Source organism: Ursus arctos, unplaced genomic scaffold, assembly GCF_023065955.2.
Source record: "Ursus arctos isolate Adak ecotype North America unplaced genomic scaffold, UrsArc2.0 scaffold_7, whole genome shotgun sequence".
Taxonomy (NCBI): domain Eukaryota; kingdom Metazoa; phylum Chordata; class Mammalia; order Carnivora; family Ursidae; genus Ursus; species Ursus arctos.
The window spans coordinates 66,119,826-66,143,476 of NW_026623089.1; the positions used below are offsets into that span (position 1 = coordinate 66,119,826).

A 23,651-nucleotide genomic window follows, 5' to 3' on the forward strand; every position below is an offset into this window, starting at 1 on the left:
GTGGACAAGAGGTCAGTGTGAGATGAAGTAACATTTTTTACTGGGCCGACTTGACCCTTTCGTGACTCATCTCTTGGACTCCCATCACCTCATGGCTCCCATGTGTGGGTAACTGTCTGGGTCGCAGAGGTGTTCTGTCTCCTTGTGGAGTATTCTGTCCTCATCTCTGCCACTCTTGGTCTTAGGCATGGACACACAGTGGTTTTAGAATGTGCTCACCAATTCTTTGGCAGTCCTTTTCTTAAAATGTGGGATCTAATTCCCCTCCCCTTGTCTGTGGGCTGGACATAGTGATGTGCTCCTAGTCAACAGAATGTGCTGGTGTGACAGCGTCTGGTTTCCAAGACTAAGTTGTAAAAGGGAACTGGCGTCTGCCTCTCTTCCTCTGTCTCCCCCAGCCTTCCTCTCCTCGGATCTCTTACTCTGGGGGAGGCCAGCTGCCATGTTGTGAGGGCACTCAAGCAGCCCTCTGCATGAGTCCATGGTGAGGAGCTGAAGCCGCTAGCCAGCAGCCATGTGAGTGAACAATCTTGGGAGCAGCCCCTCAGCCCAGTCGGACCCTAAGATGGTGGCAGCCCTGGCTGACATCTTAACTGCTGCCCCACGGGGGATGTGAGCCAGAACCACCCAGATTCCTGACTCTGAGAAGCGGTGTGAGATAATAAATCCTTCTTGTTTCAAGCCTCTCAGTTTTGAGGGAACTTGTTTTGCAGTGGTTGATACACGATAAGTCACTTAGCCCTTCTGGGTCGCTTTTCTCATCTGGGACAAGAAACAGGGACAAAACAGTGCCCGGAACAAGCTGATGGCAATCTATTCGTACGTGAAAGGCTGCTCTCAAAACCAGCTGACCCTCTCTGCTCCCCCCACACTGGCCTTTCTGTCTCCACACCTGTCTCCACACACTGACACCTGTCTCTGGCAAAAGCCAAGCCCGCTTGTTACTTATTTCTTCTTGTTTTGAAACAGACAGATCATATTGGGAATATGATGGGGAATATTCTCTTAATAAGTAAAGCTATATTTACACTTAATTAATTTTCATAACTACTCAGTAAACCAACCTATTGGATTTACTATTTCTGAAAAGAATGTCATTTTATTAAAACTCGTTGTTCTTTTATCTTCTTGGAAATAGGATGAATTTGGGCTGTTGTACTCTGTAATTACGGTAGGTAAGTAGACATCAGTCAGTCATTTATTTCCATCTGATCTCTCTCCCGGCCTGATTTAATTCCATTTGTGCCACTTCAGGTAATAGACTGCTGCTGTTGTACACATTTGTAAGAACAATGGGGGCAAAGTGCATATCTAGAGCTTCTAAAGGCTCTATGAAAACTCACCCAGTTCAAATACGAACAATAGCAGCTGCGAGCTCAGGTCAGTTAGTAAGTAGGAGGACAGGAAATCGGGTTAGTATTCTGTGGCTCAAACACTGTTTAACAGGGGCGAGGCCATTGCATGCCGTAGGTGAGGCTCTCCAGGTCTCTCCTGCAGTGTGGTCAAAATGGGAACGTCGAGCGGGGCAGCCGCATCCTCCCCGCTCCACAATTGGTGATGTGGTTGGCAGACCGCTGCTTCAACTTCCCTGGCAGAATCCAGGGTTGGGCTAGAACCGCTGAGCCCGCCCTTGTCCACACTGGTCAGCAGCCTAGGCTGTCTGCGGGTTAGTCATTATGCATCTGGTGTCGACAGCCCTCCTCGGAGGGCGGGAGAGACAAAGCAGAGATGGGGCTGTGCCTGGGAATAAGCTTACCAGATCACGGGCTTTGAGTTCTCTGCAACTTCTGACCCAGCATCAAACCACATCGTTACTCCTCTAATCTCAGCAGTTTCTCCTTGTCACTAAAAAGGGGACCTGTCTGTCACTGCGTCATTTTCTCTTAACAGGGAGCAAACAAACAGATCAGTTGGTTGCACATCCTGGCTGTCAGTGGGTCCTGGGCACAAGAGGCTTCCCCATATAGTTACATTCCTCGAGCTTCCCCTGTGAAACGAGCCTCCACGGGTGTAAATAAGTCTCATAATGTATGTAGATGTATGGCAGGGGGTTGTTGTAACGAAACACTTCCACTGCAGAGTGGGCGAAGCCAGTCAAATCAATCTGAGTACAGTAGCGTGGGGATTTTTTTCCCAACTCTAATGTATTATTATGCAACTAACATAAGACCAGTGCCACACTTGGTGCCCCGTGAGGATACGCAGGAAGTGTGACAAGGCCCTCCAGCCCTCCAAGGACCTCAAGTGCTTTTGGATACCAAACGTATGTGAGGTAGGTAGAAAGTACCAGAAAGTGCTGGCTCCGTCTGGTCCCCAGGAAAGCTAGGGCAAGCAGGGACCACACATCCTTCAGCCCAGTGGCCCAGGGGACAGAGGCTGGTGGCTTCCTCAGACCCCCGTGGCTAGAACCCGAGGCTCCAGCTCCTGGGCCACGGCCTTTCCCAAGTGCCGCGTGTCCTGCCTGCCCCCTAAGTGTGGGCATCTCCCCCCCCTGCCCCGGGACCCGTCCTCACTCGGCTCCCACCCTCCCTGGATGCTCCCACGTGCTCACCAGCAGCTTCGATTGTCTCCTGCCTTTCCAGCACTGCAGCTGTCTGTCTACTGTGTTTGCCAGGTACCTCCTCTTGGGATCTCGCAGTAACCCCAACATTTCCCCAACCGACTCGTCTCTGTTTCCCAGTGCCGCTCCCTACCCCACCCACACCACTCGCTCATGCTCCCTAGCCGTGAGTGCCCCTCCTGTCTGAAACGTCCGGGTAGGAAGCCTACATCTCTGATTCCTGCCTTCCTTCTTGCTCTCCCCTTCCAGTTACGGCCCCACGGCTGTGCCAATCTCCTCTCTGCATCTCTAGGACCCGGATTTGAACCAGCTCACCACAGTCCCTTGCTGCATTGCCCTCCTGGCCCCCTGGCCTCTCTTCTCTCCCCTCCATCTGCTCCCTACACTACAGCCAAAGCGATGTTTCTGGAACACAAGTCTCAGTCTCGGGATCTTGCCACTTCCATGTCTGTTTTTCTGTCGTGCAGTTGCCTCCATCACACCTTCATCTCCCCACCCCCATCATTTCATCTTGCCAGGTCAGTTCTTGACGCCCTCAGATCTCTGCCGAGATGTCACTTCTTGTGCACAGGCTTCTCGGAGCCTTCCCAACACTCCTGCCAGCGCGCCGTGCCCCCCACGGTCTTCAGGGGGTGTGACACTGTGCCATCATTGTTGGATGCTTGTCTGCACCCCATCGGGCACGCTCGGCCAAGGTGAAGTTCCCTGGTCCCCACCATGTCTTTGGGAACTTTCTTCCATCCAGCAAAGGCTACGGGTCAGGGTTAGAGAAGAGAGTGGAACATGACAAGTGTCTGGAAGGGTGAGCCGTTGACAGGTGGTGGGTCCTACACCGGCAGCGGCTGTCTCAGCCAGTGGATCCCATCAGTGATCCTGAACGATCAGGAATTTACGGTGATGAGACATATCCTGAGATGAATGGTTAATACATTGTTTTGCTTTACCCTTGTCTATCTAGTTGGTTAGAGGGGAAGATAGTTTATTTAAAGGCAGTACAGGAGAATGACTGAGACCAAGAAATCAATACTAAATCCCCCGAGGTTTGAATCTAGCCTTGTTTTGTCCTTTGTGCTACGTAAGCTCTCAGTGCCTCAGCTTCCCCATCTGTAAAATGGGGCTAATAAGAGCGACGTAAGGAGGATCAATGTATGTGCAGTGTCTAGGATGGGGCTCGGCACCTCCGAAGCGCCCTGAGTGTTAGAGGCCTAGGCGGCTCCTCCTTTTCTTCCTCCTGCTCCTCACTTTACTCTAGGAGCAGGTAGGTACCATGGTAATTGGCAGTTTTTGACTCGGGAGTCCAGAATAAAAGAGTCCTTTGTGAATGACCTCCTAGAAACGTATCCTTGGATTTTTATGATATTGTGAGACTCGGGCTCTTGTAACTTGGTTCAAACTGCGTCCTGATTGAGAAAAAGTCACCCATAGCTTCTTGCTCACTGTGTGACCCGTGTGGGCAAGGTGCTTGGGCTCGCCGATCTTCCAGGTCTCCACTGTGAAAGAGGAGTGATACACGGCCACAGGGGACGTGACAGGGGCGAGAACACATGGTGCAGAGTAGGCATTTGTAAATGCCACGTAACATCATTTCACCTGCTCGGGACTTTGCTGTTTGGCATGTTCTGGGCTCCAGCTTTAGTTTTGTGGTGGGCGTGGGGGACTGGAAGGGGGGTGGGAGGCTAAGGAGTGTTGCATATGGACTAGTCCGTCTTGCCTTTGGGAAGCATTTATTTTCCAAGAAAACATGGATGGTTGACCTGCCTCAGTGTTGATTTTGTCGACAGTACAGCTAATGCCTTGGTTCTCACACGTAGAAAGTAAGGCACCGGCCCCACCAGCAACTTTCACTTTTGATTTTGTTCAAGTACAAGGTTAAATGGTTTGATCCATTAGCCAGTGTAATGCCTGTGGGGAAAAAAGTTATTAGCCACAAAATGCTACAAGCAAGCTGCAAAATAAGAATTAATAATGCTTAATTAAAAGTCTGCACAGCGTGACTCTGGTTACTCCATTACTTACTGAATTAGTATTCACATGTTTCCATATATTCTAAAGGTACTAGGTTAGACTCTCCCCCTCCCACACGGTTGCCAGGCTTGCTGCGAAATCATAGCCATTAGTAAATTGAAAGTTTATTTTTAACCAAATAATCCCAAAAGCCAAATTATAAATACCTTTGAAAAAAACTTTTGCAGGGAGAAATACTTGAATTAGGACGCAAATGATACATTTTAATACATTTGTTAAAATGCAGGATAGAATCTTCAAAAGTCCCAGCACTTGGGGCACTTGAAGGACTGAGGCCTTGTGACAGCTGGGTGGGGCTAGGATCGCCAAGGCACAGGAAGGTTCCTCAGCAGCCCGCTGTTTCTGCAGTGGGGTCATCCTCCCGGGTCCCCCCCCCCCCCATCATTTCCTTGCTGACCCTGGTGGTTTAAACCCAGCTGTATCACTGAAGAAGCAGCCAAAGGAAAAGCTGGCCTCAAGAGGGAGGAAGCTTAGGCATGGCTTCTCTTTAATTACTGTACTGTTTGAGTAAAAATGCAGATTATTGGCAAAGCAAGTTGCATTTGGGAAAAATGTCTGATTTGGCCCAGCCCCTGAGGATTGCCTTCCTTGCAGATCTCACTTTACAGTTTGAAGAGCCAAAATGTCTCCAGTGGTCAGCTTTTGCACAGCACGCAGCGCATGCTGGTCCGGTGGAATGCTGGCTAGACAGACCTGTGTGGACCCGGTCGGGTCTCCCCCGAGGGAGGGCTTCATGCTGCAGATTATCCCGGCAGCATCTGCTCGGGAGAATGGCCGAGAATGGCCGATTGACGATGCTTGGCTCTCAGAAGTCTGTGTAGGAAGATGACTAGCCATGGGACGTTTCTGATCTGGGTTATATACAGAAGCCTTTCTTACTTGATTCGCAGAAATCAGGTTTCAAGTGGTTGAAAATATATTTAGCTCTGTGGTCATGGAGATGTTTTTTAGTTTGATTTAATGTTGATGGATTAGAGTAAATTGTTTGTGCAGATGAGCTGAATAAATTCTGCCAGAGCTATATCTTATTCTGGTTTCACATTAAACCCTTAATTTACGGCTCTGTTTCATTGGCAGTCTTATTAGAGTAAGCCCTAGGAAAAGCTTGGCTGGTCCTTCTCCCTCCCTCCACTGTTATTCAGTGGAATTAAATCATTTAGCAACTGCAGAGGAGGGCTCCAAGGGGCCCGGAGGGAGAATCGGGTCCTAGGGTGTCCTTAAACCATCTAAGATGTCTGGACAGCTACCCTGATTTTAATGGCTTTAATTTAACCACTATTGAATTATTTTATTTAATCTACTTTCCCCATCTCCCTTCCCTACCTTCACAGATCCAGAGCCCTGGGAATTTCCGGAGTTATTTCCTTCCCATAGATTTGCAATGCAAATATAAAACGAAGAGGGAAGTGGAAATCCTTCCTTGGAAAAGGTCACTCCCACACTTTTCTCCCCTCATGTCTCTACCATCTGAGAAGTTCTGGGATGCAGGTCCTGGAGATGGGAATTCTCTCTCCCTCATCATTTGCATCCCCAGGGACCACTGGCATCCTAACACTTACTATTTATTGAACTGGTGAATGCAGGTGTGCTCGGAAAACTGATCAACTCATTTGGTGTCTTTGTTCCCCTTAGGAGGACTGGAATGAAATTGACCCAATTAAAAAGAAAGACCTTCATCACAGCAACGGGGATGAGAAAGCACAAAGCGTGGAGACTCTCCCTCCAGGTACTGCGGCAGCCCCTGGTGACCCGTCGGTCTTGGGCTGGTGGCTGGTGGTTGGTGGCTAGTGGCTGTGAAGTACTCTTGCTCAGAAACTGCGAATGAGCTGAATGTGCCCTTTGGCCCCTATGGAGCCTCTGGGATAGAAAATGGATTTCATAGGGCTGCTGGAGACACTGCCCTATAGCAATGTTTTGGGGACTTCCTTCAAGCCCATTAGTGGGTGGTGAAATAAGTTTACTAGGAGGTGACCAAAATTTGTTGAAAGAAAAAAAAATAGACTAAAATAGAAAATATAGGATAGTATATTGGTTCACAAATATTTTAAAAGACTATTTTTTAGAGCAGTTTCACGTTCACAGCAAAATTGTGTGTAAAGGACAGAGCTTCCCATATACCTCCTGCCCCTACACATGTGCACCTCCCCCACTGTCAGCATATCCCACCAGAGTGGTCCATTCCTACAGTCAGGGTACCAACATTGACACATCACAGTCACCCAGAGTCCACAGTTCATTCACGGTAGGATTCACTTTTGGTGGTGTACATTCGGTGGGTTTTAACAAAAGTATAGAGACATGAATCCACCATTACAGTATCCTACAGAAGAGTTTTACTGCCCTAAACAGCCTCTGTGTTCCGACTCTTCATCCGTCCCTCCCCCTAATCCCTGACAACCACGGATCCTTTTCCTGTCTCCATAGTTTTGCCTTTTCCAGAATGTCCTATAGTTAGCATCATACAGTATGTTGCCTTTTCAAATTGGCTTGTCTCACTTAATAATGTGTAGTGAAGTTTCCTCCACGTCTTTGCGTGGCTTGTTGGTGTATTTGTTCTTATCACTGAGTAGTATTCTGTTGTCTGAATGGACCACGGTTTATCCATCACCTACTAAAGGACATCCTGGTTGCTTCTCAGCTTTGGCAGTTGTGAAAAGAACTGCTGTAAAGAGCTGTGTGCAGGGTTTTGTGTAGATGTACGTTTTCAGTTCATTTGGGTGAATACCGAGGAGGAAGACTGCTGGATCACGTAGTAAGACTGTGTGTAGTGTTAAACTGTCTTCCAAAGCGGCTGTACCATTTTGCATTCCCACCAGCAGTGAAGGAGAGTTCCTGCTGCTCCATGTCTTCGGCAGCTTTTGGTGTTGTCAGTGTTTTTAATTTGGGCTGTCGTAACAGGTGGGAAGTAGAATCTCATTGTTTAAATTTGCATTTCTCTAATGATACATGATACTGAGTTTCTTTTGATATATTCATTTACCCTCTGTTTATCTCCTTTGGAGAGTTATCTATTCCGGTCTTTTACCCATTTTTTTAAGTGGGTTGCTCATTTTCTTGTTGAATTTTATTTTTTTAAAATTATTTTATTTATTTATTTACCAGAGAGAGAGAGAAAGAGCTCAAGCAGGGGGAGCAGCAGGCAGAGGAAGAAGTAGGCTTCCTGCTGAGCAAGGAGCCCGAAGTGGGACTCCATCCCAGGACCCTGGGATCATGACCTGAGCCGAAAGCAGATGCTTAAAGGACTGAGCCACCCAGGCATCCCTCTTATTGAATTTTAAGCACTCTTTGTGTATTTTGGATAACAGTCTTCCATCAGATATGTTGTTTACAAATATTTTTTCTCTGTCTTTGTCTTGTCTTTTCATTTTCTTTACAGATTTTAATTTTAATGAGGTTTAGCTTTATCAGTTCTTTCATGGATCACGCCTTTGATGTTTTATCTAAAAAGTCATCATCATACCAGAGGTTACCTAGGTTTTTTTTCCTATATTATGTTTCAGGAGTCTTATAATTTGGTTTTATATTGTGATCCATTTTGAGTTAATTTTTGAGAAGGTTGTAAGTTCTGTGTCTAGATTGATTGATTGATTGCATGTGGTTGTCCAGTTGTTCCAGCACCTTTTGTTGGAAAGACTGTCTTTGCCCCATTGTATTGCCTTTGCTCCTTTGTCGAAGATCAGTTGACTGTATTTATGTGGGTCCATTTCTGGGCTTTCTGTTCTGTTCCATTGATCTAATAATCTATTCTTTTGCCAATACCATGTTGTCTTGATTACTTTATGGTAATTCTTGAATTCGGTTAATGTTAGTCCTCCAATTTTGTTCTTTCTGTTGAATGTTGTGTTGGTTATTCTGTTTGTTTGCTTGTTGCCTTTCATATAAACTTTAGAATCTGTTGATACCCATGGCATAACTTTCTGGGATTTTCATTTGGATTGTGTCAAATTTATAGATCAAGTTGGTAAGAATGGACATCTTGACACTGTTGAGGCTTCCTGCCTGTGAACGTGGAATATCTCTCCATTTATTTAAAGTTCTTTTTATTTTTATCATCAGTTTTAGAGTTTTGCTCATATAAATTTTGTGCCTGTTTTGTTAGATTTATACCAAAGTATTTACATTTGGGGGCCACTAAAGTAAATGGTATTGTGTGTTTAATTTCAAATTCCACTTGTTCATTGTTCATATATAAGAAAACAATTGACTTTTGTATATTAACCATGTATCCTGCAACCTTGTTGTAATTACTTATTAGTTCTAGGAGTTTTTGGTTCTAAAGTTTTCTGCACAGGTAGTCATATCATCTGCAAACATCTTCCTTCTTAATCTATATTACACTTTTTGTTTCCTTGTCTTATTGCATTAGCTGGGACCTCTAGTATGATGTTGGAAAGTGGTACACATCCTTGCCATATTTCTGATCGTAGCAGGAAAGCTTCTAGTTTCTCACCATTAAATATGAAGTTAGCTCTAGGTTTTTTGTAGATGTTCTTTATCAAGCTGAAGAAGTTTTCCTTCTGTTCCTAGTTTGCTGAGTTTTTATCATGAATGAGTTGAATTTTGTCAAGTAGATTACATTAATTGATTGTCACATGTTGAACCAGCCTTGCATACCTAAGATAAATCCTACTTGGTCATGGTATATAATTCTTTTTATACATTGTTGGATTTAATTTGCTAATATTTCGTTGATTTTTGCATCTATGTAGCTTGTTATTTTCTTGTAATGTCCTTGTCTGGTTTTGTTATTAGGGTAATGCTGGCTTCATAGAATGAGTTAGGAACTATTCCCTCTGCATCTATATTTTGAAGGAGATTGTAGAGAATTAGTATGGTTTGTTCCTTAAATGTTTGGTAGAGTTCATCAGTGAACCCATCTGGGCTCAGTGCTTTCTGTTTTGGAAGTAGATTTCTTGTAGATAACATTCAGTCAGTTGGGTCTTATTTTTTGATCTGTTCTGACAATCTCTGTCTTTTAATTGTTGTATTTAGACCATTGCCATTTTAAGTGGTTATTAATATAGCTGCATTGATATTTACCATATTTGTTACTCTTTTCTATTCCTTGCCCTTATTCTGTCCTTATTTTTGTCTTCCACACTTTTTTTCTGCTTTCTGTAGCTTTCATTGAGCATTTTACATGATTCCATTTTTCTCTCCTATTTTTTCCCTTTGTTTTAGTGATTGCCCTAGAGTTTGCAATATGTATTTACAACTAATCCAAGTCTAATTTCAAATAGCTCTAGCTCTCTTCAGTTAGTGTATAACACTTGTGTATTCCTTGTATCATTGCTGTCGTTCCTTTCACATTATATGTGTGTACATAAACATATATATAAGCGTACATAATCAAGTTCACTGTTGCTATGATTATTTTGAACAAACTGTTATCTATTAGATAAATTAAGAATAAGAAAACTAAAGTTGTCATTTTACCATCGCTTATTCCTTCTCTGATGTTCTTACTTGCATTACCAAAATCTGAGTTTCTGCCCTGTATCGTTTTTCTTCTCTCTGAAGAGCTTCTTTTAATAGTTCTTACGAGGCAGGTCTACTGGCAACATACTGCCTTAATTTTTGTTGTCTGGGAAAGTCTTTATTTCTCCTTCACTTCTGAAGATTCTTTTCATAGGGTATAGAATTCTAGTTGACATTCATTTTTTCTCTCAGCACTTTAGATATTTCACTCCACTCTCTTCTTGCTTGCATGGTTTATGAGAAGTTGGATAGAATTCTAATCTTTATTTCTCTAAAGCTGTTTTCCCCCCTCTGTCTTCTTTCAGGGGTTTTTAAAAAATCATTAATTTCTACAGTTTAAATGTGCTATGCCTGTCTAGGTATAGTTTTTGTTTTTATGTTTTTTGTATGTTTGTTTGTTTTTGTTATTTATCCTGCTTGGTGTTCTCTGAGCTCCCTGGAGCTGTGTTTTGGTGTCTGACATTAATTTGAGGAAATTCTCAGTCATTATCACTTCAAATAATTCTTTTAGTCCTGCCTCTCTTCTCATTCTGGTATTCCCATACAATTGTGTGTCCATGTATTGTAGTAGCCCATCATTTCTTGAATACTCTGTTCTGATTTTTTTCAGGGTTTTTTTTTTTTTTTTTAAAGATTTTATTTACTTATTTGACAGAGAGAGAGAGATAGCCAGCGAGAGAGGGAACACAAGCAGGGGGAGTGGGAGAGGAAGAAGCAGGCTCCCAGCAGAGGAGCCTGATGTGGGGCTCGATCCCAGGACTCTGAGATCACACCCTGAGCCAAAGGCAGACGCCCAACGACTGATCCACCCAGGCGCCCCAGGGTTTTTTTTTTTTTTAATATTTCTTTTCCATTTGGAAGTTTCTACTGTCTTATTCTCAAACTCAAAGATTCTTCCGTCAGCTGTGCCCAGTTTACTGATGAGTCCATCAGAGCCATTCTTCATTTCTGTTACAGTGGTTTTGATCTCTAGTAATTCATGATTTTTTTATGCGAGTTTTCATCTCTGTGTTTACATTAGTCATTTGTCCTTCCATGTTGTCTACTTTTTCCATTAGAGCTTTTAACATATTAATCATAGTTGTTTTAAACTCCTGGTATGATAATTCCAACATCCCTGTCATATCTGAATCTGTTTTGATGCTTGCTTTCTCTCTTCAAACTTTGTTTTTGCCTTTTAGTACGCCTTGTAAGTTTTTCTTCAGCACTAGGTATGATGTGCTGGGTAAAAGGAGCTCCAGTATATAGGCCTTTAGTGATGTGGTGATAAGTTCTAGAGCAGGGAGGGGACACATTCTATAGTCATATGATAGGTCTGTGCCCCTGGGCTGTCAGCTTCACAAATGCTTCTCAGTTTCTCTCCCACAGAGGTGCGATAGGGAGGCTAGAGGTGATTAAAAATGAGTATTTCCCTTCCTCCCTGTGGAAGGCTAAGGACAGGCTGGAGTTGAGTATTTTCCTTTCCCCAGGTTGGTTAGGCTCTGATAAACAGCCAATAGGTTAGCTATGGTCAAACAGTTTCTCTTGAGGGCAGGCCTTGTTAAGAACAGAATGCTCTGGCATATTTCAAAATGATTCTTTTTCTTCTCCCCCTGCTGGAAGCATGAAGGGGTCTGTCTTCCTGTATTCACGATGAGAGCCCTAGTTAAGCTCCTGGCGATAAAACTCACCGAGGTATGGGCGCCCACCTATGGCCGATGGCCCTGGAGTTTTTATCTCTCAGGCTTGTCCACAGTGCCCTCCAGCTGCTCACTGGAACTGCAGTTCCGGTTTCACTACCCAGACAAGGTGCCCCCAGAGGCCGGTGCTCCAGTAAGTTGTGATTCCCTGTATTCACCTGTTGGTCTCTCCAGCTTTTAGAGTAGTCGTGTGCTCTATGGGCTCACTTCTCCGGGTGAGCTAAGAAGAGTTGTTGATTTTTTTGCCTTGCTCAGCTTTTTGTTTATGGTTAGGGTGGAGTGATGATTTCCAAGCTCTTTACACACTGGACCAGAAACTGGAAGTTAGTTCATGGAACTTTTACTTTGATGGTGACGAAGAGTTCGTATATTCATGTTTCTTACTGAGGTTGGGTAAGCATCACCCCAGGGCATACAGGCTCTCCTTTGTCTGCACCCTTCCCATTGTCCCACTTGCACTAGACGGGAATGTATGTGTGCGTGCATTAGATCTGTCTGTTAGGGCAGACCCCTCTCTTCTTCCCCAACTCCTGGATGAGTCATTCAGCCTGAGCCACAGTTCCTTCCTATGTAAAATAGGCATTACCCACTCAGTGGGGAGCATCTGAATGGAATACTTAGCTAATAAGCATTTCTTTATTATAATAATAGGATATGCTTCTACTGTGTGGATTAATGAGAGACCTCCTGTGAAACAAGTGTTCTGGTGGATTTTAAGACGTATATGGAGAGGGAGGGGGAAGCCATCTTCAGGGCATACACTAGATGTTACTATTAAGAGTCATACTAGTTAAAATCCATTCAGTGTGGTATTGACCCTGGCTTTCATGTTTTCCGCTGTTATACAGTTGACTTTCTTCAGAGATAGAAATGTACTGATTTTCCTCTTTTTTGAGTTATTACTAATAAATTTTGATGAAGGCACCGTGTCCTTTTATTTTGCCAGTGGACTTTATCTGTTTTCGTTGTGACCTTTTTTTCTCACTAAATCGGCTTACACGTGAGTTTTTCCTTTAGAAGTTATTTTGCTATGGTTAAGAAACATATTTTCCGCAAGAATGACGGGCACTGGCAGAATTTTGTGGCCCACAAGGAACCACTGCTCATCGCACTTTCCACTGTGTAAAGTGGGTTGCCCAGAAACTCAGTAGCTTCCTGTGTTCTAGGTGTTGGATATCTAGCAGTTGTAGACAGATGGGTGGGAGGAGGCAGCACGAAGCCGAATATAGGAGCCTGGTGTCTTCCAGCATGGCCACAAAACCCACTGACAGATGTACGAGCCAGATTAAAGACAGGGATGATGCCCCCAGGCAATGGCTCCAACTTCTGTGACCAAGCACCCTATTAGCAAAAAATATTTCGAGTATAGATCACTCTCCCTCTGTCTATCTTAAAATACTGCTAGATTAAACACATATTACCACACTGATCTATTGATGCATTCCAAAGCATATTTTAAATATGGTATTATAAAGGATTAGGAAAAATACTTGAAAATCTCTACCGTTTCTTTATCCCAGAAGGGTGTCGTATGTGGCCCCACTTTGGACATCTCTGCTCTTGGGTCAGCCATGGCCACAAAAGCCCAGGTTATTGTTTTAACTTGATTTCCTGTCCCAGCCCAGCCTACTTTCGGGTAGAATCTGGAATTTCAATAAAGCATGCCACCCAAGTGGCTGTGGTAGAGGGGAGGCCTGGAGGCTGGGGTCCCGGCCTTCAGTTTCTGTTGGAAGCTCAGTCACGTGTGTTCCAGCAGGAGATTCATGGGGCTTGAGGAGCACAGACCAAGCTGTACCCTGAGCCAGAGCATAGCCGAGAAGGGTTTTGTGAGCATTGTACAGGAGCAGAACCACAAACGTGAACACCAGCAGCGGAATTTATAAGCAACTCAATCCGACGTTTGCCTTTTAGAGACCTGTGATTTCCTCACCAAGTTCTCCAGTTGAAAGCCAGTCCTTGAAGGATGTCTGGGGATTGGGGTGAGACATCTGGTCAACATCATCTTCCACTTCCATTTATTTGGATCCCACTGTCATCAGGGAGACCGGGTGCAGTTTGAGGCGGGCTGCTTTTGACCTCACTCAGGTTCTTCTGTGGAAGCCCCCTGTATTCAGTGGTCATTCAAGCGAATCCTCCATTTCCCGTCATAGAACTGCCCCTTGTCTACGTCACAGGCAGCATAGAAGTCCGAGAGTTCTCTGCCGTTTGGCTCAAGAAAGGAGGGAGTGCTTTGGGTTTTGTTTTTTTTGTTTTGTTTTTTTTTTTGCTCCCAGGGAGGGTTTCCTGGTGCCTCATAGAGGAGGCCGTGGTCATGCTCGCGGGGACAAGTCCTGCTCCCCCCCCCAGTGCTGCCTAGGCGTCCCCTGGCTTCGGAGAGGGAGCACAGCATTCCCAAGTGGACACGTGCTTCTAGGACAACTGCTTTCTAGAAGTTGAGGAGGAGCTGCAAGATTTGTGAACTCCTGAGCAGGTTGGGTGAGCACTCCCCATGTCCTCTTTCCAGTGCTTGTGCCATTTCTGAGCTAGCGGCCACATAGCAACTAGAACGTGAGGGTGGTCTTCGAGGAGCACAGGGCTTGGGGGCAAGGCCAGGACAGCATCCTGAGCTGGGCACTGGGGCTCCGGGCTCAGCACCGCCCCCAGGTATCTGGGCTTAGAAAATAGTGACTATTTTGCAGTTCCATTTTCCTTCTTTGTGAAACAGAGACCCTTTCTCGCTCTGAGATCCCTTGATTCTGTTGTTTTAACTCTTTCTGTTGCCTTTCCATCCCTCTTCCCAGATTAGGTTCACCAGCCGCACTGCCTTGGAGATGGGGTAAGAATACATCTTCGTGTTCTCGCACCCCCCTTGCAGATTTCACATCTAGAATGGAAGGCCTTTGGCCCTGAGGTTGCGGGACCAGTTCCTTCCGTTTCAGTCCCTGAAGTTTCTTTCTGGTGCTGATTTTCAAAGCGTTATTTCAAACAGAGTGTTCATTCGTCAGTTTTTTGTTTTTTGAAAATCTGATGGAGACGAATTTTATCTCCCCCCGCCACTCCCTGGGTACAGAAAAAGCTTTCTGCTTTGACAAATTAGTCTCTCCCAGTAATTGTCCATCCTGCATCCCCTCCTCTTGTGTCCTCAGCTTCTCTCGATCTGACTGATGAGATTAGCAGGCAGATTGGCCGATGATCCAGGATGGTGAAGAGCAGAGGTCGGCCAGGGGTGGAAAGGCCCAGGTCTGTCTTTGAGGCCGGCTGGGGACGAGGTCCTTCGTAGGGAGTGCTTGTCCTTCAGGTGGTGATGTGTCTTTTGAGAGCAGATTTTCTTTTTGCCTTCCTGAAACCTTGGTGTCATTCTCGTGTTCTCTTATAACCTCGTGTAAGGGGGCAAGGCCTCGGAGAGAAACGGATAGGGAGAGAGTGGAGAAGGGAGAGTCCTGATGACGTGTGGCTTGTCTGGGAGGTCCCCCCCATCTGTCGCAATGTCTTCTCCCGCTCACCCACAGGGCTGTCTTCAGCCCTGCCCACCGCTGCTTCATTACCGGAGACAGTTGATTTCTCCAAACAGAAATTGCTCGCGTTCACACAAAGATGAATGACACGGCAATGGCGAAGTGTTTAATAGAACCTCGATCCTGGTGTGAATTGCCACGGATGCTAATGGAAACATTTTAGCTTTTCTACTTCCCACCTGCCGGAAGAAGGATGAGATGAACCACTTGTGTATTTATTCAGCTTTGCTGCAGAGTCGGGAGAAATGCTCCCTTGACCTTTTCTCCTTCTGAGGGATTTACTGGGTTCCAGCATTGTGTGTTTTTGTGTTTTTTTTTTTTTTTTTTAAATCGTGGTAAGATACACATAACATAAAATTTACCATTTTAACCATTTCTAAGCATTACAGTAGAGTTGGCACTAAGCACATTCGCACTGTTGGGCGACCATCACCCCATCCTTCTCCAGAACTTTCTCATTTTCCAGACTGAAACTCTGTCTCCATGAAACACTAACTCCCATTCCCCCTCCCCCAGTCCCTGGCTGCCACCATTCTACTTCCTGTCTCCGTGAGCTCCACTCCTCTCCACACCCCAGATAAAGTTGCAATCATACAGGACTTGTCCTTTTGTATTTCACTCCGTGCAGTGTTCTCCAGGTTCATCCATGTGGTAGCCTGGGTCAGAGTTTCCTTGCTTCTTAGGGTCGAACATTCTTCCCCTGTATCTCTCTGCACCATGTGCCCTGCTAGCCACATTGTCCGGGGAGCCCTGGGTGACAGCCGTGGGACAGCTAGCTCCTCCTGCTTCGCTGTGACCCAGGCTGAGGCCCAGGGCTCTGCACAGCATTGTCACTGGGAGACAAAGTGACTGAGTATCCTTCGGGGAAGCATCTTTTTACAAACAAGCAATATGTTATTTGTGGAAAATTTAAGAAATTCAGATAAGCAAAAATAAGATTATTCACACGTAATTCTACCACCCCAAAGTGACCCCTCTTCCTCTGCTCCTGCCCGTTCCTCCGCTCTCGTCCTAGGCATACATCCAGGCGCACTTACCCCCCTGCCTAAGGGGAGCGGGTGTCCATCCAGCTGTGCCAGGCCCAGGTCCAGGAGGCCTGGGGCCCCAGACACAATGTCTGAGTCAGCTCCTGGGCTTTTCAGTGGTTTCGTGAGTTCTTACAAGACATATCCAAGTAGTCCACCAGGCGAGTAACACTGCTAAGGATTCGGGGGATTAGCTGAGAAGTCTAGCCACACATGCTCCTCTTTCCCGGTAATAGCACCTCAGGGTTCTCCCCGAGTCTGTCATGGAAGACGCCTCCCGCCTCCTCCCTCCTCCTGGGGTGGCTCAGGACAGGCCACAAGCAGCCCCTACCAGCTGGTGACGTCGACATTTTTATACATGTGGCACCACACTGGACTTCACCTGTTTCTTCCTGGAGTAGTCTATCATTAATACCTCCTCATATCCATAAATACTTCCTCTACAGCATTTTTAATGACACCAGGGTACCCGTGACCTAAGCTCCTTGAACTTATCCCATATTGTAGGACCTATAGAGGGTTTCCAGCAAACATCCATTGAGGTAAATCTTCATATGCCCTTAATTACTTCCCTGAAATAAATCCCTAAAAGTGAGACTGCAGGGTCAGTAGCAAGGCATGTGTTTAAGGGTTGTGTATATCAATTGCCAAATTGTCTTCCAAAGAAGGGGGGGCCTGTTCCTTGCACCCTGGCCAGCATTAAAAAACAAACCTTCTCATGTCCTTCCCCCCCACCTTCCAACAAATAAGAAAGAAAAACCGAGGACATAGATCAGGTCAGTAGCCGGAAGGGATGAAGCTATTAAAGTAGAATTGTCTTGAGCTTTCTTAGTAGAAATGAGGCATCCAGAACAATTCCGATGGCGTCTGGTGCTGTCCGTGCTGGCACGCCGCACCTGAACCCCTCTGCTCCGCTCCGGGCACGGGGTTTGCTGAGATGCTCGGAAGCTAGAGTAGGTCCAGATGATGTGACTCAGACGTGAGGGGGCCGGAAACAGCATCCGATGAGGAGCACTTAAAATAACGGCATGTTTTTACAGAAGGGCTTAGAAGGGGGAAATGGAATCGTGATGTCCAAATATTTGGAAGGTCGCCATAGAAAAGAGGCTGGAGTCTCACTCTTTTCTTTTTATTTGAGACTCCAGAGAGTGGAAGTCACAGGCAGGCAGTTTTCGTTATGGTGTAAGGAGGCCTGCGCCAACAATTCCAGCTGTCTGGTGAAACAGGCCCCTCTTGAAATAATGACTTCTCCATCACTGGGAACTCGGAAGCGGTGGCTGGATGCTAGGGGTGGTGATGAAGAGATTCTCACACTTGTAGAGAAATAGCTTCCCTGATTCCTTCTGCCTCCAGTCACATGGGATGTCAGCCTTCAGGAGAGGGGCGCATGGCTTCCACTCAGAGACTCCATCGCACCAGCCACCGGGACGGGGATGGGGACGGGGCGGGGGAATGGGAGGGTGCTTGCCAGCGGGAGTGGGACCTGCACAGACGTGTGGGGCGCCTTTGGTGCTTCGCTTAGATTCCTTTAAAGTGAGCTGTCGGCCACAGTGGAAGGAGTGCGGCATTGGGAAGACAGAAACCTGGGTTTGCATTGTGATGCCGTCATTTTACACGTTAACCTCTAAGTCTCAGTTCCCCAATTTGTAAAATGGGCACAGTAATAATAATACATATTTTCCAGGGTGATTGTATGCTGTGGACTGGGTCGGGTGGCGTGTCTGTCCTGTGGTCACTGGTTAATAGGCTCCTTCTATGTCCACCTGTACCTTCCATGCATCAGCTTCAACGCTGTCCACTTTGATACTTCTAATAGCGGGATAAAATAGGTGATGAGGGGCGTCTGGGCGGCACAGCGGTTAAGCGTCTGCCTTCGGCTCAGGGCGTGATCCCTGCGTTCTGGGATCGAGCCCCACATCAGGCTCCTTTGCCATGAGCCTGCTTCTTCCTCTCCCACTCCCCCTGCTTGTGTTCCCTCTCTCGCTGGCTGTCTCTCTATGTCAAATAAATAAATAAAAATCTTTAAAAAAAAAAATATGTGATCAGTAGAGACCAAGTGCAGCAAACTAGATTAATTATAATTAGACTCTATCACTTAGAGGAAAAATGAAGAGTTTCCATTTAAAATTTGGAAGAGAAATATAGGAAGATTCCATGATTTCAAGCCAGGGGTAGACCTCGTAATGCAAAACAGAACTGCTTGACAGGGTTTTTGTAGTTATCTTGATGGCACCAGTCATTTTAAATAATTAAGGGTATTTACCCTATAACATCTGATTTTTTTTCTTTTATTTTCATTAAGTGATGAAAGAACTTTTAATCTCTTCTTTGAATTTCTTCTTCTTTCATCCTTAAAAATGAGTTGTGTAGGATTTCTTATTCCAGGAGACAGTTTCTCATGGGTGAGCAAAATTTCCTGTCATAGCAGCCACCCAGTGACAAATAACAAGAAAGTATTATGTACATGTCTTTGTCGTTTAAACGGACATATTTGTAGCCTCAGCCTTGCCCTCATCTCCTCTTTCATGTTCTGTAGCATTATGACCTTCTAGAGGAAAAATATTAGGGATTTTTTTTTTCTCTTAAGCATAGTAAAATTACATTCCATTTGAGATCAACCAGGAGGTTAAAATAAATCTGAGAGCTTTGTCCTTTGATTTAAAATACATTCTATTTCCCTTCTTGGCTGCTTTCCCGGAAGAGGCTGCTCTGTTTTATACAGACTAGCTTTCAATTTGTTTAAGTCGTCCTTCCCGGGGAGGATTTGAGGGAAGCACTACAATACAGCACAGCCTTGACAGCAACGTGGGATCCAGAAGCCTCCTGCCCTCCCTCACTCTGCCCCCGCCCCCACCCCCGCCGAATCCGCTGGCCCCCTGGGACCCACACCGGCCCAGGCACTTTCCTTCCCCTCCTACACCTGTGAGTGTGGACAACAGGCTGTCCTCAGGGACACGTGGCAGCACAGTCCTGATCGGCCAGAGGACCGTCCCCCCTGAGGTCTCAGGTCTCTAATGTGGAGACCACGCGGGTATGTCCCTGAGCACTCAGGTTTTCATATGTGTTGTGGTGTTAACCCTTTGAAGGTTCATTTTCATAGATTGACGTCATTGTTGCCTTAAAGATGAGGCTTAGTGAACCGGAAAGTGTTAAGAAAGAAATGACGTTGTTCGGAAATGTGTCATTCTTATAAATTAGATTTAACGGAACGAGTCATTCAGATGCATCCAAACGGTTAGGAAAATGTCTTTTCCACAACATCAGTTTTAGGGTTGGTTTTTAGGCGCCTAGAACAAGCTCTTCTGCGGAAATGCTGTCCTGGGTGCCACTTAGGACCCCGCGGTGGCTGGAACGGCCCCCCTGACCTTGGACCACAGAGCGGGGCCTGCCGCGGACCTCAGCACCTGTGCAGCCCGCAGACTCCATCTGGGCCCTGGGGACCCCGGGGACCGTGTGTGCTTGTGATCACCGGCTGGCCCCTCCGCCCCAGGGCTGCTATGCAGTTCTGCAGTGTGGATGAGATCGGGGCCTGCTGGGGTGGATTAGGGGGCAGAGAAGAAACTCCAGCATCAAGAAGCCTCACACTTCTTCAAGAAGCAGGTGTGACAGAGGAAGCATGTCAGTGGGCAGGTTTGCTGTGTAAGTCAAAGACGGGAAAAGAAAACAAAAAGAAATTGTTGGGCCTGAGGTCGGTGTGGCCGGGGAGCCTGTGGTGATGGCTGCAGAGCGGGCAGGTGCGCGTCTGCGGCGTGGACCAGCAGGTACAAGTGGCAGGAAGTTGTCTTCTCACTACCAACCTTAGGACCCCTTCCCCGCAGGGGCCGCGAGTGGAGACTCATGAGGCCCAGGTGGGGGTCTGGTCTGTCCCTTCAGGTCCGGGCTCTTCTCTCCCAAGGCGGTTGCCCCAGGCCTCACCCTCTCCGGCCTCTGGACGTTGTTTCTTATAGTTGGAAGGCTAGAAGGGGACCGGCCCACACTGGAAGGCCTCGGGGTGTTGATCCCAGGGTGGTGAGTGGGAACACTCGCTTCCTCCTGCTGGTAGCTGGCCCCACCCTGGGCTGGCTTCTGCTCCCAGCAGAGACCAGATCGGGCAGGAGAGGAGGTCCAGAGTTCCAGCACCACCACGGCTGTGGGCGATGCCCCGGTTGCAGAAGGCTCCCTTTGTGGGACGCTTCTTTGCATTATTCACCATGCACTGTGCGGCAGGTTCGAGGCTGGGCCCCTGCCTGGAAGCAAAAAGAGCAAACAAACAAGCGAACAAGCAAAGAGACCAGGCAGCCAAGAGAGCTGCGAGCAGGCGATGTGAGTGTGTGTGCAAGGTGCAGTGGAGGTGTGCCCGGGCCTGTGCAGGGCTGGGGGGTGGGCCACAGAGGGAGGCCAGCCCTGCTCCTGTGCTCAGAGCTGGGGTGCCAGGGGGAGAAGGCAGAGCTCATCCCTTTCTATTTGGTTTCCGTCGCCTCCATCCAGACACTGATGTCCAAACTGAAAAGGGCGCACCTGCCGCCGTGAGAAGGGGTCCTGTAGGCAGAGCTGGGTGAAGCGATGCCGAGCAGTCATGTCAGACCGCTTTAACGAACGCGTCCCCAGGTGCAGACCAAAGTGAACACAGGCACCGCGAGGACCCATGGGTGTCTGCAGAACCTGCTTGTAATTCCTGGGGAAGGCGGGGCACTCATGCTCGTCTGTTTCCAAGGGTGGACCTAGCTCTTTCCTCAGCAGAATTTTGAGTTCAATTATTAGAGCGTAGGAGGTTTGTGGCAAAGCTGTGGTTGGAATGGAGCTGTGTGTGAGGAAGAGGGAAGAGGAAATGCTGTAGCGAGAGGCCGTAGCTGGGGACACCCGGGAGGGCCTCTTGGAGGAGGTGGACACGTTGAGAAGCAGCCCGGCCTTGCAGTGTTATGGTATCTCATTTGTACGTCCACACAGCTTGGGCTCTGTGCAGATGGGGAAAGGCAGTTGAGTAAGGGTTCACAGGTAGACCGTAGAGGGTAGAGGGACGAGGCTGACAAGAACGGGAATGAGACTCAGCCATAAATAAGGGGTGCCACACAGGGGCCCTGGATTCTGCTGTGGCTCCTCATTGAGGAGACGGGACAGGCTGGGGGTTCAGAGCAGGGCCACGCACACCGGAGGACAGCGAGGTTCAGGGCCCACAGACGCTTGGCTTAGAGAAGAAAAAATGCGCTTCTGGGGACCTGGGACTCCTCCGCGGGTACAGGCAGGGTCTTGCTGAGCAGGGAGTGGAGGGGGCAGGTGTTTGGGGGATCATCCACTCCCTTACTTTGGGGGTTCCCCCTCTGAGCATCCATCCTTCTCCTCACAGCCAGAATCACTTCCAGGAGTGCGAATTTGGTCAGCACTCACCTGCTCGAAGCTTCTGCTCCCCGGAGTGTAGAGAATACAGTTTGAGCGCTTGAGTCAGGGCTGAGACTCAGGCCTGGGCACAGACTGGCCTTCTCCTCTCCTGCCATCCCCTGTCTTCATACCCCCTTCCCTTCGTCCTGCTGCATCTTCCAATACAGCCCTCCCCGGGCCTGGCAGGCTCCTACCCATGCCTCAAGGCATAGCCCAGATGCCCCTTCTCCGGGGCTTTTTCTGCCCCTGGATTCCAGACTCCTCTCGTCTTGTCCACATCGCTCGTTGGCACTCCTTTCCCACGAGGTGTGTGCAGCTCAAGGGCAGAGGCTGCATCCCGTCTCGTGTGCTTGCTCAGGGTTGGCATTTTCTCCAGACTGGCCCGTTCCACCCAACTTGGGGAAAACAGAAGGCAGTGGATGTTTTCTCCAAAATTAAGAACTTCCTTACAGTAAGTTTGCCCGAAATAGAACGGCTGTTTGATGCCGTGAGCAGTTCCCCAGGACTGCACATATAAGCAGGCACAAAACGCTAGCTGCCCCTTAAAAGAGAGTCTTCTAGCTGTCAGATGTGACTGGGTGGGTTCCGGGGCTCCCCAGGAAATGAGAAGGTAGAAATGGGACCAGAAACCTGTTCCCAGACTGTCCCACACACACATGGCCTTCCCAGGCGGCCCGGTCCCTGCCTCCCCATCCCCTTCCGAGCAGAAGGAGGGTATCTGTGTCTGCAGCTGGCCCCCGCAGCCCTCAGGGTGGGGTGGGGGCAGGACAGAAGGGTGAAGGGAGGCGCCCCCTGGCATGCAGGTTAGGCTGCTGGGCGCTGTGCTTCCTGGCCACACTCCTGGGGTGTCTATCTCATCTAAGAAATTCGAAAACAATTGAGAAACTGAGGGGCCCCAATGATCATGGTATGACCAACAGTGAAACTAATACTCTCTTGAGAATAGGCCACTAGACTTCCTGTGTTCCAGCCTGGGCTCTGTCCTGACCGTTCCTCTTCCTGGCAGTAACACCCCTGTTTCTCAGCAAGCCTTCCCTCCCCTCTCCCCTGCCCACGTTTGAAATGTGATGGTATTACATTGTCCCCCTGCCTGAAGCAAGCAGAGACTGACATTGCATTTATTATTTTTTCCAGGTGTTTCTTGGGCATCACAAATGGGGCTAGAGGAATAGAGGTGCAGACACAAGTTAACTTACCCAAGGCCCCCCTGCTCTCTTCTCTTGGGCGCATAGGTCAGAGGCAGAAGGTGCGCCTGGGCCGCAGTGAGGGGTGAAGTGCATTCTCCTGCACGTTCTGGCCTCTGCTCACCTGGGCAGGTGCCCACAGGAACCTTGGAAGGCAGATGAGGCTCCCCTCCAGTGCTTCCCACTCATTCCCCAGGGTCAGCCGCAGAGGTGGGACACCCTGGGGAAGCCGTGGAGGGGCCGGGTGGGCTCCGCAGCTCCCAGCGACCCTCCCCAGTGAGGAGCCTTGGTAGGGGTTACATCAGCAAAGTGGGGGTAATCGTGTTTGTGTTCGGCCAGTTCTGCCTACAAAGTCAGTTAATGTCGTATGGGAGTCAGTGGCTTAGGAATTATTATTGCTGTCATTACTTCATTTATTTTTCATAACAACTTCAGAGGTGGAATGTTGTTCTGATTTCATACAGACCGGAGGGTCGGTGTGGGGGGTGGACTGAGCTCACTCCTGGGTCTCAGGCCTGGGGCCCTTGCTCTTCACGGCTGCTTCACTCACATTCCGTGAATGCTGGCTGTGGACCTCCAAGCCCCATCCGTGACCCCGGCATTGGTACGGGACCGCCGTTAACCCGTGTCCTCAATTTCTCTGTGGGACGAGCTCACGGGGGCAGCAGTGCCAGCAAACGAATGGACGGGGCCGCCATCGGGCATGGGTGGAGAGCGCTTCTCCGATGTGGGTGTCAGCAGCACAATGAAACCCCTCTTTAGAGGCTGTCTGAAGCTGTGCTCTTCCAGGCTGTGTGCAGGATTTGGGTTGCTTTTTCTGGATCCGCCTCAAGTGCCTTAGACCCAGGTGG

At 47.8% G+C, this 23,651-nt stretch overlaps 1 protein-coding gene across 1 annotated transcript in view; it reads left to right on the plus strand.

The window, feature by feature from the left end:
* Positions 1 to 23,651, plus strand: part of GALNT2 (polypeptide N-acetylgalactosaminyltransferase 2) — a 184,386-nt gene that overhangs the window by 89,261 nt on the left and 71,474 nt on the right. The window contains exon 2 of the mRNA XM_044386074.3: positions 6,218 to 6,311. Within this exon, the coding sequence (XP_044242009.1) occupies positions 6,218 to 6,311 (94 nt within the window). The remainder of the gene's footprint in view (positions 1 to 6,217; positions 6,312 to 23,651) is intronic.